Here is a 15,897-nt window from a genome sequence, read left to right on the forward strand (position 1 = left end):
GTTCTTATGTTAGGAGAGCACTGAACCCAGAGGCATGGACGTCATCACGTTCCTCCAGAGACCAGTCGAGAGGATTCAGACGTACCAGACTCTAATGAAGGTCAGTGACCAACCTAATGTGTTCAACATATTCTCCAGACGGTGTAACACTTAAACAATAGAATTGGAAGTATATCGGAGCCATCGGAATATTTAATGGTTGAATTTAACATTTCAAATGTTAACACTTTACATTTTAAACAAATGATACCAAAACAGTAAATGAACTTTCAGCCAATCATGCGACGCAGAGATGATCACATGATCAAATAGCCTGGAACTCTTCCGGTATTGTCTGGTGGCGCTTTTGTAACAACATTTTTATGTTGAATTTAAAAGACAAAGAATCAAAACAATATAAATCATACTCTATGTGTTAATGCAATTCAATAATTTTGAAAATATACCATTTTTTTAATTCCATTATTAACCCTTGTGTTACCTCGAGGTCAAGGTGACCCTCAGGCCTAAAAACAAATGTGTTTGCCTGGGTCACCCTGACCCAGAGATAACACAAGGAATAAGACAAACACATTTTTTTTCGGGCCTTTGGGTCAATTTGATCCTGAGATAACACAAGGAATAAGACAAACACATTTTTTATTCGGGCCTTCGGGTCAACTTGATCCTGAGATAACACAAGGAATAAGACAAACACATTTTTTATTCAGGCTTTCGGGTCAACTTGATCCTGAGATAACACAAGGAATAAGACAAACACATTTTTTATTCGGGCCTTCGGGTCAACTTGATCCTGAGATAACACAAGGAATAAGACAAACACATTTTTTATTTGGGCCTTCGGGTCAAATTGATCCTGAGATAACACAAGGAATAAGACAAACACATTTTTTATTCAGGCTTTCGGGTCAACTTGATCCTGAGATAACACAAGGAATAAGACAAACACATTTTTTATTCAGGCTTTCGGGTCAACTTGATCCTGAGATAACACAAAGAATAAGTCAAACACATTTTTTATTCGGGCCTTCGGGTCAACTTGACCCTGCGATAACACAAGGGATACAACAAACACATTTTTTTTCGGGCCTTCGGGTCAACTTGATCCTGAGATAACACAAGGAATAAGACAAAGACATTTTTTTATTCAGGCTTTCGGGTCAACTTGACCCTGAGATAACACAAGGAATAAGACAAACACATTTTTTATTCGGGCCTTCGGGTCAACTTGACCCTGCGATAACACAAGGGATACGACAAACACATTTTTTTTCGGGCCTTCGGGTCAACTTGATCCTGAGATAACACAAGGAATAAGACAAAGACATTTTTTTTCCCGGGCCTTCGGGTCAACTTGATGCTGAGATAACACAAGGGATACCACAAACACATTTGTTTTCAGGCGTTCGGGTCACCTTGACCCTGAGATAACACAAGGGATACCACAAACACATTTGTTTTCGGGCCTTCAAATCACCTTGATCCTGAGATAACGAAAGGGATAACTAAAACACATTTGTTTTCAGGTCTTCGGGTCACCTTGACCCAGAGACAACACAAGGGATACCACAAACACATTTGTTTTCGAGTTTTCGGGTCACTTTGACCCTGAGATAACACACAGGATACGACAAACACATTTGTTTTCAGGCCTTCGGGTCACCTTGACCCGGAGATAACAATAACTTCCATTGTTTTGTAAACAAATTCAAAATGACTGTTAGAACACTGGGGGAAGTGTTAGGGATCATTATGAACTGTTTCCGCCCCAAAAAGATTATATAAACGTGGCCAAAGAGCCTCAAAAGAGACTCTCTCTGAAGAGTTAACGAAAAGAACCCTGTTAACTAGAATGTATAAAGATATTTACTTATCTTCTCTGAGGAACGCAATAATCCTTTTTTTTGGTAAAGTCTGGTTCACCAAGAGTATTTCGTCCTGCTCCAAACCCTGATGTCTTCCTTCAGGAGCTGATCAAGAACAAGGCCAAAAGCGGGCAGACGTGCGGTCTCCTCGAGGACGCCTTCTCCATAGTGTCTTGTCTACCGTTGAGGTCTGAAAACCTGCACCAGGTCTTGCTAATCGAGAACTATCCAGCTCCTCTCTCGGCCCTGGGTGAACCTGTGCGGCAGGTATAACATCTCCAGCTTCTCTCTGTGTCCAACAAGAACAACAATCCTGCTTCTGTCCATCGTCCAGGGTCGCTTCACCGTCTGGGAGGACTCTCCTGAAATGAAGACCACCTCCAGAGGGCATCAGAGACAGGTCTTCCTCTTCAGAGAGTGCGTTGTACTTTGTAAGCTGAAGCGAGACGCCAACACCAACAGTGACACCTTCACCTTCAAGAATAAAATGAAGGTACCTCAGTAGTACTCATCGGAAGTGTGTATTGTTACGACTGACTCGGGGTGTGTTCGCAGCTGAACGACGTGGAGCTGAAGGAGAGTCTGGGGGGCGACGAGAGGTCTTGGGGGTTGTGGCACGAGCACCGGGGGTCCATGCGAAGGTACACACTCCAGGGTCGGTCGGCGATGGTGAAGCTTTCCTGGCTGAAGGACCTGAAGGACTTGAAGCAGCAGTTGAACCTGCTCAGTAGCAGTGAGTAGAGAAACGTGGTCGCCCCCAATGAACGTGTTGTGAGGTCCACCTTCACTCGTGTCCAACAGGTCCTCCCGCCTTTCAGTCGTCGCTGTCGGACTGCACGACCAAAGTAGGTCAAACCATCAAACTGACCTGTAAGGTCAAGGGTTCGCCCAAACCTGCCGTCAGCTGGCTCAAAGGTGAGGGTTTCGAGTCCTGGATCACATTCTCCTGAAGTGATTTTTCAGCCAGAACTTCGTTTAAACTCGCCTCACAGACGGGCTGCCTCTGGAGGACGACCCTCGCCACATCATCTCAGAGGACCGGACGGGGAACTGCAGTCTGATCCTGGACAGCGTGACAGCCGAGGACTCCGGGCAGTACACGTGTTACGCCACCAGTTGTGTGGGCAAGGCTGGCACTCTGGCCAAGGTCGTTGTTCAAGGTTAGTCTTGGATTTGGTTTGATTCATTCTAAACTTCAGATATGTTTTCTTGAATTATAAACAGAATTTTTTCCTCATTTGTGTGACTTTCCAACGTTTTATTAATACATTTATTTGAATGTTTTCTGAATTGTGATTTTAACCAATCATATTGTTGTATTTTTATATGATAATTTATACTTTTTACAAATGTTTAAATATTCTCTGGCATTTCTGTACCCACTGTGACATGCTGTGAACAATGGTGCACATTAAGAGTCGAGTCGAGAAATATTTTTAATAAATGATAAACAAATGATTAGATTAGATTAGATTAGATTAGATAAGGTTTCCAGTTCACAACAGACAATATTTTCATAAAACAAGATGGGCAAAGCTAAAACAAACAACAAAACAAAGTGCAAATAAAAAGGACAGAGTGCAAAAAAAAGATAAATTGCAAAGAGATGACAACGTGCAAATAAAAAGACCAAAGTACAAAGAGTAAAAAAGGCGCAAATAAAAAGATCAAAGTGCAAAGAGATGACAAAGTGCAATAAAAAAAACAAGCACAAAAAGATAACAACGTGCAAATAAAAAGAATAAAGTGCAAAGAGATGACAAAGTGCAAATAAAAAGACCAAAGTGCAAAGAGTAAAAAAGGCGCAAATAAAAAGAACAAACAGCAAAGAGATGACAAAGTGTAATAAAAAAAAAGCACAAAAAGATAACAAAGTTCAAATAAAAATAATAAAGTGCAAAGAGATGACAAAGTGCAAATAAAAAGACCAAAGTGCAAAGAGTAAACAAGGTGCAAATAAAATGAAAAAACTGCAAAGAGATGACAAAGTGCAATAACAAAATAAAGCACAAAAAGATAACAACGTGCAAATAAAAACAACAAAGTGCAAAGAGATGACAAAGTGCAACTATAAAGTGCATAGATCAAACTTGAAGGAAACAAACCCAAGTAGCACATGTACAACTAACTGGTGCCATGGAACACACACAGATACACAAAAAAAAAGAAAAAAAGGAGGGGGACCCTTTTTGAACACCAGGGCAGGAACCAGAAAAAGTCAAATGAACAAAATAAGTCGTTTCTAAAAAGAGTAGCATCTTGTAGTTCTACACAGTAATTGTGTTTCTTCTCGGCAGCTCCGCCCAGGTTTGTGAGTCGTCTGGAGAGTGCGTGTCTGATGGAGGAGGAGAACATCCAGTTCACCTGCTCCACGTTCACGACTCCTCTGCCGAGGATCCGGTAAAGTGATGCTCCTTCACATGATGACTCTCCTGAGACTCAAGATCTACTTCTCTGACACGACAGCTGGTTAAAAGATGGCAGCGAGCTGACGGACCAGCAGAAACATGTCATTGTGAACGACGCCCGGAGCGGAATCTTGTCTCTGACTGTCACCAGTGCTGCTGAAGAAGATATCGGGCAGTACGAGTGTGAGGTAGGATCTCTTGACTACGTACTTCTCTGTGGTTCAATCCAAAAAAGTTGCTTAAATAAAAAAGATATTACATTTTTTTTCAAGTTGCTTATTCAAAAATATTTTCATATATAAATATTTTCAATTTTAAAAAGTTGCTTCAATCAAATACAAATTTTATCAATTAAAAAAAGTTGATTCAATTGAAAAATATTTTCAATCCAAAACATTTTTATCAAAAAAAACAGTTTATAATCAGATAAAATTTGCTTTAATCAAAAGAAAATTTTCGATGAAAAAGTTACTTAAATTGTATTTATTTTTTCATTTAAAAATGTGTGTCTTAATAATTCGATCCCAAATAAGTTGCTTTTATCAAAAATATATTTTCAATTTAAGAAAGAGTTGCTTGAATCAAAATATTTTAATAAAAAAAAGTGTCTTCCAACAAAACATTTTCGATAAAAAAAAATGGCTTCAATCAAAAAATATATTTTCTATTTAGAAATGTTGCTTTAATAAAAAGAAACATTTTCCCCCCAAAAAAATTGCTTTAATCAAAAAAAAGAAATTCATGAGAAAAGTTGCTTCCGACAAAAACCTTTTTTTCAATTAAAAATAAATATTTTCAATTATATAAAAAAAAACATTTTTAATCAAATAAAAATTTGCTTCATTAATAAAAAATGAAATCCCTAAAAAAAGTTGGTTAAAAAAATCGTTTTTTCAATAAAAATACAATCTGTTTCTTAATAATTAAATCCCAAATTAGTTGCTTTAATCACTTAAAGTATTTTATTAAAGTATAATTGAAGTTCTTTATCAAAGAAAAAAAGGTATTGAAGTATTTTTTTCTAATTGAAATAAAAAAAAATTGTTGAGATATTGTCTTTTGATTGAAGTAGCTTTTTATGTGTTTGGAGCTCCTTTCTTTGATTGAATATATATCTACTTTGATTGGATAAAAAAGAAACAAACGTGAACAAGTCACTTCTTTTATGTTGCAGCTGTGGAACGAGTTAGGTTGTGTCAAGTGCAAGGCAGGCCTGTGTCCCGCCTACGTGCCGTCCATCCAGGTGGAGGAGGACGAGTCACATGACCTGCCAACGAAAGGTAGGACCTGCGACAGTCTTCAAGGTAACTCGTCATCCTTCCACTTCCAGTCCCATCCAACCATTCATGTCACACACGGGAAACCCATCGACTTTCATTCTCCATTCCAGTCGCACTTACGTCGCGTAATAAAACCTGCAGCACGAGTTCTTCAAAGTCATGGAAGGTTTGACACCATCATTTTGATGAAGATTCAAATGCAGAAGACTTCATTCAAAATGGCGGAATTGAAACAGAAATTACTTTTTTTTTAAGATTTAGTGAAAGAATAAAATGTATCTGAAAATATGTGAAGACTTAGGCTTTTCCTTGATTTCCTGTAACTCCTGTTGTGTTATCAGTTTTATCTTGACCTTTAAAGTATATACTTTATTGAATATTGTTTAAGCGCTTTGTGACCCTGGTCTAGAAAAGCGCTATACAAATAAAAATGACTTACTTACTTACTTAATTACTGACTCCTTTAAGAAACATCTTAAGACCGTTCTATTTGTTCAGGCTTTTCCTTGATTTTCTGGAACTCCTGTGTTGTTATCAGTGTTATCTTGATCTTTAGAGTATGTACTTTTTTGAGTATTGTTTTGATTGTTTAAGCGCTTTGTGACCCTGGTCTGGAAAAGCGCTATATAAATAAATATTACTTACTTACTTACTTACTTACTTACTTAATTAGATAGTTGTTACCTCTGCCAAGAAGGTGACGTGATCGTCTCAAGGATTTCGACTCTGACACCACCTACTGGTCATAGCTATGGATGCACTTCAGATGCTAAAAAAAGAAAAATAAAAGGTTTCAAATTATATTGATTAAATAATAATATTGACACAATAATATTGCAGTAAAGACAAAATAACAATACGGTCTAAATGAAATATGGAGTGATCGAATTTTCAGCAAATCACGTGACGCACTGACGATCACATGACTGTTCAAGTATAGCTCTGTACTTTAAGGACATTTTTATATTGAGTTTAAAAGGCTACGAAATGAAAATGTTGAATAAAAAAGTATATATTTTTTAGTTATTGGAATAAGAATAAGAATATTTATATAAAAAAAAAAGTTTTTGTGCCAAACCTTGTGGACATGATGAAGAGAGAACCTGTGACTGCTTCCTGAACATACCTCCTTCATCCTGGACATCCCAACATCTTCATCCATGGACACACATTAATACATTCATTGTATTTAATGTTTGTTTTCAGTCTCCACAGGCTCCATCAAACCATTTCACTCATCCCTCAATCAAACAGGAAATGAAACGCATGAAAGAAAACAAACACACATTTGTACTGAAGTGATGGTGAGGAGGGTAAGACGCACATAGAAGATTCTTTCTCTCCTTCTTAACTCTGGGATGTCGTCCCGCCACGTTTGCATTTTCCATGTCAGTAACCAGTTTCCATCTTCCCTCGCCGGAGCAGGAAGTTCCTCGCATGGATCGCTCCATGTAAGTCTTCATCGCCATGACTAACTCACGTCAAGCTAACTCTCGTCATGAACGACTCGTCTACTAACTGTTGGTGGTGAAGCCTCACCTGTCCAGGTAAGACGTGTCTGCTGCTGGTATGAAGGTAACATGGAAGATTCAGACGCTTCTAAACAATAGTTAAGAACTTGAATCTCTCTGTGAATGATTCTCTTGTTGTCGTAGAAGAAGAGTCTGAGGGCTGGTCCTCGTCCTTCGTGAAGAAGTGGCTACAAACGGACTTCTCTCCGGCCACCATCGGACAGACTGTGGATCCACATGACAAGTCAGTCCTTCCTTCCTTCCTTCCTTCCTTCCTTCCTTCCTTCCTTCCTTCCTTCCTTCCTTCCTTCCTTCCTTCCTTCCTACCTTCCTTCCTTCCTTCCTTCCTTCCTTCCTTCCTTCCTTCCTTCCTTCCTTCCTTCCGTATTTGTCTTTTCTTTCCTTCCTCCTTCCTTCCTTCTTTTTTTTATTTATGCCTATTTTTCTTTCCTTCCTTCCTTCCCTCCTTCCATCCTTCCTGTATTTATGCCTTTTTTCTTTCCTTCCTTCCTTATTTATTAGTCTTTTTTTCCTTCCTTCCTTCCTTCCTTCCTTCCTTCCTTCCTTCCTTCCTTCCTTCCTTCCTTCCTTCCTTCCTTCCTTCCTTTCTAAATTTGTATTTTCTTTCCTTCCTCCTTCCTTCCTTCCTTCCTTTCTAAATTTGTCTTTTCTTTCCTTCCTCCTTCCTTCCTTCTTTTTTTATTGAATGTCTTATTTCCTTCCTTCCCTCCATCCCTCCTTCCTGTATGTATGCCTTTTTTCTTTCCTTCCTTCCTTATTTATTAGTCTTTTTTTCCTTCCTTCCTTCCTTCCTTCCTTCCTTATTTGTCTTTTTTTCCTTCCTTCCTTCGTTCTTTATTTACGTTGCCTTCCCTTTCTTCCTTTTTTCTTAATTTGTCTTTTCTTCCCTTCCTCCTTCCTCCCTTTCTTTATCTATGCCTTTTTTATTTCGTTCCTACTTTCTTTATTTGTTTTTTGTTTGTTGTTTCTTTTTTCTTTCTTTGTACCTTTTTTCCTTCCTTCCTTCTTTCTTTATTTGCCTTTTTTCCTTCCTTCCTTCCTTTCTTATTTATGTATTTATTTATTTCCAACTTGTTTATTTTCTTTTCTTTTTTCCATTTCTTCTTCATTTTACTTATTTTCTGACTTCTTTCTTTCCTTCCTCTTTTCTTTCCTTGTTTCCATCTTTGCGTCATTCTTTTCTTATGTCTTTCTTTTCAGCAGTATCTCTTTCAGAGTTACAGTTATCTCTCCACACACACAAACACACACATGCATACACACAATCATGTACACAAATAAAGAAATCTAAGATGAAATTTAACCTTTTGTACAAAAATAAAATATAAAATAGTAAAATAGTTTCTGCAATCAACTGTTAAGTGCCTTATAATCCTAAAGTTTAAATATTCTATGACGTTTTTTCATCAGTCAGTAATAAAACGCTCCTAACTGACCAGTATTTCACTGGCACAAATGTGTCGTCTACTGCAGAGCCATGTGTGCGTCTGAAGATCTTGTCCTTCAGTATTCGTCGAAGGATCAACCTCTGTATTTCATCGAAGAGGAAGAGGAAGAGATTTACGTCTCTGACCAGATGCAGGAGATCGCAGACGGTACGATTATGAGCGAGACGACATAGGTATACAAGTTCATACCACTAATGTACCACTAATCTATCATGTGATCGTCCAGCTCCGCCTTCGATCCAGATCCCTATTGACGACGTGTTTGTGGAGCCCGGTCGACCGGCCACGTTCACTGCCATCATCACTGGACGGCCCACTCCCACTGTGCAGTGGTACAAGGTCCAAACACTTAAATATTTCTTAACTCTTATTTTAAAATATTTTTTTACATCTTGTAGCAGATACTTTTCGTGAAAATCTGCTCAGGATTTACTTGATGAAGCATCAGGAAACTATGCTGCTGTTATATTCGTCCTGTCATGTTGAAGGATGGAGAGGAGGTGGTTTCCGACGAGAACGTGGACGTCGCTCAGCATGGAGCTCGCTGCTCGCTGACCATCCTGTGCACTGAGGTCGAGGACGGCGGCCTCTACACCTGCTTCTCCTTCAACGTCTCTGGTCATGCCTCCTGCCAGGCTCAGCTCACGGTGGAGGAAGGTGAGGCGCCGCCTCCTTCACCAAAATGTCATTGAATGATGCCAACATCTCACCTCCAGGCCAGATGGAATTCCAGGAGAGAGAAGTTGAACTGGGGAAGAGGAGGAGGCTTTTCTCCGTCTACGACGTTCACGAGGAAATTGGACGGTGGGTCTGATTCTCTCACTCGTCTGACCTTCTCTGATCAACTCTGGAAACCTCTGGTCTGTCCGGCAGGGGGACGTTTGGGGTGGTGAAACGGGTCGTCCACCGACGGACGGGTGAAATCTTCGCCGCCAAATTCCTCCCACTGAGGAGCAGCAATCGTACCAGAGCTTTCCAGGAGAGAGACCTGCTGTCCCGCTTGGCTCACCCCAGAGTGGCCTGTCTGCTGGACTTCTTCTGCACCAGACGCACTCTCGTGCTCATCACTGAAATGTATCGTTGATGATGGATTCTTCATTATCTCCTCCTCTGACCTGTGCTTCTTCTCCAGCTGCTGCTCTCATGGACTTGTGGATCATCTTCTGCTGAGAGGATCAGTGTCAGAGAACGAGGTTTAAAGAGTTATTTTTCTACTGAAGCTTCAGATCCATAACAAATGTTTTAATTCCAGGTTCAATTCTTCATTCAACAAATCCTGGAAGGCGTGGGCCACATCCACAGCATGAACATCATGCATCTGGACCTCAAAGTGAGAGTGTCATGAGAGCAGGTGTCAATAAAGATTGATCCAAATCGTGTTTACCTTCAATTCAGCCGGAGAACCTTCTGATGGTGTATCCGCCCAGAGACGAGATCAAGATCTGTGACTTCGGCTTCTGCCAGGAAGTGGACGCCTCCAGACACCAGTACAGTATGTTCGGCACGCCCGAGTTTGTGGCCCCGGAAATCGTCCACCTCGAACCGGTCACCATGGCGACGGACATTTGGTAAGTTTTGTAAAAAATCTGTGCTGAAAACATTTGAACTGTAATCCTCTCTGTGACAGGTCGGTGGGTGTGATCGCCTTCCTGTGGTACGTGACGCTTTAAAGAAGCCGAGTTCAGAAGAATCTTAACGACTGATTCCTGCAACATTGTTGTTTCTTCCACAGCCTTGTTGGTCGATGCCCCTTCGTGGGCGAGACGGATCGTACCACCCTGCTCAGAGTGGGCGAAGGGACTGTGAACTGGGGCTCCCCGGATATTGTTTACAGAAGCCCTGAAGCTCAGAACTTCCTCCACATGCTGCTCCAGCCAGACCCAGAGTAGGAAGATTTACCTTTTTTTATAGATGATTTTGTTAAACGTAAAATATAGAACAGTGATGTCAATCACACGAGTGGTCAACATCCATCTATTTTACTTATATTTTATTAAACATTGGCATAATACTCTGTCATGTATTGGCTCATTAGGTGCAAAAAGAGATTGAAAGAAAGCAGTTTATTTAATCTTTAAAATATTTTTATTTTGAGTATGATTTGATTTCCTGAAATGTTTATATTTTTACAATTCATTAATTTCTAATCCAAATTCCCTTCGTCCCACAGGAAGCGACCTTCAGCTTTTGAGTGTTTGAGCCACGACTGGATGCAGGTGAGGTCAAAGAGATGTTGCTTATAAATCAAACTTGAAAGTGAAACTTTCCTTTTTGTTGGCTGTAGGACGAACACGCTGGCGAGGACACTGATGAGATCAACACCAAGTCTTTAAAGGCTTTCATAAGCAAAAGAAAGTGGCAGGTGAGTCGCATGTTCTGGAACTTGTTTGAAAAGTCTTTGTCCAAGTATTTTTTTCAAATTTTATAAGAGGAATTCAAATATAATGTGTTTGTATGTTGATTTATATTTAAAATGTCTATTCTAATCTATTAAAAAGTGTTGATTGCATTAATGGTCCCTGATTAATCACAATTAATCACAAATATAAAATAAGATTTCCTTCCAAACATGCATTTTTTTTAATTAAAAAATACATGATAAGTGGTTAGGAAGAAACATTTAATTGTAACATTTATTTAACAAATGGAAAAAGCAACATTTTAGAGGATAAACTTTATATACTGTGTATATATATACTGTATATATATGATTATACAGCAATAAATACATTTAAAGAGGTTTGGCCAAAATGGAAAAGACAAGAAAAGAGTGTTGATAAAACTGCAAAGATTGAATAAACCCATAACTGAGTTAGGAAGTTAGGATGTCAGAAATATTGTCATACAAAAAATAGGGAAAAGAAAAAGCATCAAATACAAAAATAAAATTAGATTTAAACATGTAACTGTCTTAGGTATATCATTAAAAAAAATCGGTCAGAAACATTCCTATTGACATGAGCACCTCCTTGTTCCTTGTTCAGCCCCGAGACACACTTGACCATTGTGTTGTCTAAAATTGTGCAATTCTCTAAGTGCGCTGCTTTACAGTACACTGTAAGACAGTGCACTTACTTGCGCAGTGCGTAAATTTCGACAGGGTTGTACTGTCCCCAGTACGCACTTACCGGAAATGACTCGACCGTTTCTTCTTCTTCTACTTTTTAACGCTGATAGCATCCAGCCGTTAGAACACTATCGTCAGCGACACTTGACAGCGATTTTCGCCAAATGAAACAAGTTATTAAGTTTTGTTCATTGTGTTATTATTGTTGTTGTAAAATGAGTGTTTTCTAGAGACATTTACGCCGCTAGAGACAAGTCGTACATATGTTCCTTCTCCCATCATTTAGGTCACTAAGATGGTGGCCGTTAAGGGTGGAAAGTGTCCATCGATCCACACTCAATTTTCTTGCTGTTTGAGTGCGCTAATTGAGTGTGCATAGCGCACTACATTATTGCACACTGTGGATGTGAACACACTAGCACTATATACAATATTAAGTGTAAGTGCGGAAGTGCAGAATTTTGGACACACCACATGACTTTGTCTCTCTAATCCCTTCAGCGTTCCCTGACTTCCGTGGGCTCCGTTCTAACACTGCGCCCCATCCCCGAGCTCCTGGACGCCCCCCTGAGGGAGACGGCGGTGACGGTGCCTCGCGAGCCTCAGGAGCGCAGCAGCAGCTCGCCCAGCAGCGGCTCCTCCTCCGAGTACGACGAGGCCGACTCCTGGAACTTCTTCCAGCAGTGCAGCCAGACCGAGGAGGAGGACGAGACGGAGGAGGACTATGACCCCGTGATGGAGAGAGCCCAGATCCCCGAACCTTTCACCGGTGTCCACCTGCAGGATGAAGACGAAGGGACGCTGTGGGGAGAAGAAGAAGAAGAAGGAGAAATGGAGGAGAGGAGAAGCGTAATGGAGCGCAGTGTGAGTCGACAGTCGGCAGCTTCTTCGGAGGTCTCGTACCAGTACACCCCTCAGAGGGAGAGGAGGTTCGGCAAGGACAGTAGTCCGTGCCTCAACGTGTCCGACGGCGACGAAGGCTCGGGCAGCGACAGCGGTCGGATTCCTCGAGGAAGCGTCATCAGAAGCACTTTCTACAACTCGTCTCAGCAGCTGTCGCCCATGTCCGCCAGACACATGACGCTGAGGGACAAATTCCAGGCCAAAAAGCAGGAGCGAGGTCGCAAGCCGCTTCGGAGAAGCCTCTCCGGTCGCCTCAGCGAACCTCTCATCGAATACGTGGAGGACGAGACGGAGACGAACCGCGGTCAGAGACGAGGATCCGTCCTGACCACCATGCAGAAGTCCTGTTCCTTTGACAGCGGCGTGGGTCTGGCCCACACCAACCCGCCTCCTGCCAGGAGGAGCAGGTCTTTGGACGATCACTCGCGAAGATCCTCCAGCTCGCCTCAGAGAACCAAACCAGGTGAAGAAGAAGGGACTCAAAGTCTGAAAGAGGATTCCACTGAAAGTGAAGGTGGAGGAAAGAACTTTCTGGCCATTCCGAGCCCCAGTAAACCCACAAGAAGAAGAGGTGTAGTTATTCCGAACCCAGTAACGAAGGTTTCCGGAGGTCAATTCTTCGCAGGACAAAGGCGGACCATTAAGACGGAGCACCACGAGGAGGAAAGCTTCTCCGGATCAAAAGGCTCCTTGGCTGAGTCCTCCATCCCGGAACACTGTAGCTCTGGATCATCAAGTAGACTTGGGTCTTATGAGGATTTAAGTTTCCGAGGACGTGGAGCGTCTCCTCGCTCCTTTCAAGAAGTTAAACCCAGAAGTTCACTTCCTCAAGCGCCGCCACGTAACCGCACCCGCTCCAACCCAAACCTGGCCATCAACATCAGAGGCCAGGTTGAGTGCTCACCAACCCCGAGTCCAAGTCCCAGCATGTCCTCCCTCCAAAGCCCAGAGAGGCCTCCAAGGGCCCGGGACGAGAAGGAGGGCAGAGGTCTCCAGAGACATGCGTCTGCTCCTGCACTTGAGGTTCTTCCGGTGCCCCAGAAATCCCCAAAGCTTGGACTGTTGAATATTTTCAGACGGCAATCCTGGACTGGACATTCCTACGGCCAGCTGGAGGACTCAGGGTTGGGACCCACCCTTGGGGAGATCATGAAGCCGGACACTCCGACGATGTCTCTCAGGAAAAAGATGAGAGCGTCAGCCTCCAGTCTGACCAAACTCTTCACCAGGTCGTCCAGTAGAGAGGATGTCAGGAAAAAAGGTTTTCATCTTTTTTATTATTATTTTTTAAAGTGGTGTAACCAGAATAATTTTGTTTTGTATGTAGGTCCGATCGTGAGATCAACCACCAGCCTTCCAGAGATGGTGCAGGATTCCAGTCCTGAGATTCCAAAGAGAAGAAAAAACAAACTTTTGCCCTCAATCAGGATTCCCACGTTTAAAAAGCCTAAAGGTGCGACTTTTAAAAGTGATCTGTATATGACCTGAGATCAATATTTATTTTATTTTTTTCGACTATTCCTCCAGATCTTCTAGTCCGTCCCAGCAAACCCGAAGTCCTCCAGTTAGATGGAGGTCGAGTCCTTCTGGTATGGAAACCTGTCAAATCCAAGGAGATCGTCAAGTACTGTGTGCAATACTGCACTGATGGTGGGTTTAGAAATGTTGCAGGAATCTTGATTACTAAGAAACAAGAAGCTTGGCAGAGGTTTGCACTAGGAGTGTGTATTGGCAAGAATCTGGAATAACAATACGAAGGATATATTTGTAGTATTTCCCAAGTACTTGACTGTGGTGTTGCAGAATGTACAGACCACATGAACCTTGACGAAGTCCTAACTGATTTATGTCCAAACATCAGCTTTAAAAACTGATGAATGTCAGTAGTATCCTCTCGTCCTCTGTCATCGCTGAGATCTCGCGTCATTTCACTGTTCCTTAAGCAGTGCAGGACGTAATGACTGCTGCCATCTAGGGGCCAGATGTTTAAGTGCAACACAGCGATGAACAAATGCTGTGAATATTCACGTGTAATTGTATATTTTAAGAGGTGTATTGATATTTTTAACGCCCCTAGTACGCTCTGTCTCTATGCTTCTCTATATTTCTACAACTCTAAACACTTTGATACAAGAACATATAAGTGGGAGTAGAACCAGGTTGACACAGTCATTGGTCTTCAGGTGCTGACTGGACCGTCCTGTCAGAGGAAGTGACCGACAGCTGCTACGTGGTGAGCGACCTGCCCAGAGGAGCCTCGTATGTGTTCAGGGTCAACTGCATCTCCAAGACGGTTGCAGGACCGTTCAGTGAAGCTTCAGCTCCGGTCGTCATGGCGACGCACACAGAAGGAAAGAATTTAGAAAATAACTTGTGGAAAAATTTCCTTTCAATAACGACTGTTTGTGGTTTGATTTTTTTTGTATAGAAACTCACATTCCTCTGATTCAGACTGACACGCTCGGGTCAAAGGCTGCTGGGTCTGAACATGAGGCGGTTCAGAAAAACTACAACTTCCTCTCTGAGATCCACAGGTGAGCGATGAAGATGTCACACACAGCATAAAGCAGTGGTTCTTAAAGTGGTTCATGCGCCCCCACAAGGTGGGGTGGCGTAATAACAAGAGGAGGGTGCATAGTTTACCGAAATAGTAAAAGATACTATGGATCCTGGGAAATTATAAGGTGAAATAAAAATGTAATTTGTGACCACGAAATACTACTTCATGGCCACAAATCAGTATTTCGTAATTAAAGGTACAGGCAAAATTTGGCCAACTGTTTTCTTTTATCTTTTTTCTGTTTGTATCTTAAATACTTTATTTCAATTTAGTATTATTAAGCCATGAAATATCCATTTAAATATTAATTTAACTCTTAAAATCTACTTCTGTTTTTCTCACTATCTCAAAGAGCTCAATGGGTAGAGCACACTTACGTTAGACACCTTATTTTGTTGCGGCTGCAGTAGCTGACTTGTGTTCTCCAGGCTTCTTTCTTTAGTTAGTAAAGTATTTACTCTGGTAACACATATGTACCTACGATGTAATGGCTTTTTATACTGCATTTTGTATCCTACGATTGTTTTAATAGCCACTGCAAACCCTTATTGTCACCTTAAAGTGGCGTTACCAGAATAAATCTATTTATTAAATAAAGAAAAAGGCCGGAGAGCACGAGTCTAACCACCTTAACATGACAATGCTGGATGCGAATCGTCCTCGAAATCCAGAGTAGTGTCCTCTACCAAATAAGATATGTGGGCTAGTGACGAAATAGAAGTAGATTGTATTGTCGTGATGAAGGATGTTTCTATTACACAAATTAGTATTTCATGGCCATGAAATATTGAATTACATTTTTGTTTTGGTCTGTAAGATCCAAATAAAAGTAGA

General features: G+C 41.3%; 1 protein-coding gene across 1 annotated transcript in view; it reads left to right on the top strand.

The window, feature by feature from the left end:
• The window catches only part of obscna (obscurin, cytoskeletal calmodulin and titin-interacting RhoGEF a), a 67,015-nt gene that overhangs the window by 48,290 nt on the left and 2,828 nt on the right, over positions 1-15,897 (top strand). Inside the window, exons 56-82 of the mRNA XM_087783647.1 lie at positions 14-100; positions 1,968-2,132; positions 2,200-2,358; positions 2,421-2,598; positions 2,667-2,780; positions 2,858-3,025; positions 4,163-4,265; positions 4,332-4,461; positions 5,448-5,553; positions 7,209-7,308; positions 8,559-8,680; positions 8,760-8,872; positions 9,022-9,190; positions 9,250-9,337; positions 9,407-9,607; positions 9,666-9,726; positions 9,786-9,863; positions 9,929-10,101; positions 10,161-10,187; positions 10,266-10,418; positions 10,704-10,749; positions 10,818-10,895; positions 12,102-13,764; positions 13,831-13,956; positions 14,031-14,153; positions 14,687-14,852; positions 14,930-15,037. Of these exons, the coding sequence (XP_087639773.1) occupies positions 14-100; positions 1,968-2,132; positions 2,200-2,358; positions 2,421-2,598; positions 2,667-2,780; positions 2,858-3,025; positions 4,163-4,265; positions 4,332-4,461; positions 5,448-5,553; positions 7,209-7,308; positions 8,559-8,680; positions 8,760-8,872; positions 9,022-9,190; positions 9,250-9,337; positions 9,407-9,607; positions 9,666-9,726; positions 9,786-9,863; positions 9,929-10,101; positions 10,161-10,187; positions 10,266-10,418; positions 10,704-10,749; positions 10,818-10,895; positions 12,102-13,764; positions 13,831-13,956; positions 14,031-14,153; positions 14,687-14,852; positions 14,930-15,037 (4,805 nt within the window). The remainder of the gene's footprint in view (positions 1-13; positions 101-1,967; positions 2,133-2,199; positions 2,359-2,420; positions 2,599-2,666; positions 2,781-2,857; positions 3,026-4,162; positions 4,266-4,331; positions 4,462-5,447; positions 5,554-7,208; positions 7,309-8,558; positions 8,681-8,759; positions 8,873-9,021; positions 9,191-9,249; positions 9,338-9,406; positions 9,608-9,665; positions 9,727-9,785; positions 9,864-9,928; positions 10,102-10,160; positions 10,188-10,265; positions 10,419-10,703; positions 10,750-10,817; positions 10,896-12,101; positions 13,765-13,830; positions 13,957-14,030; positions 14,154-14,686; positions 14,853-14,929; positions 15,038-15,897) is intronic.

The sequence above is a fragment of the Callionymus lyra genome, chromosome 2 (assembly GCF_982586985.1).
Source record: "Callionymus lyra chromosome 2, fCalLyr1.hap1.1, whole genome shotgun sequence".
In the NCBI taxonomy this organism is placed as follows: Eukaryota; Metazoa; Chordata; class Actinopteri; order Syngnathiformes; family Callionymidae; genus Callionymus; species Callionymus lyra.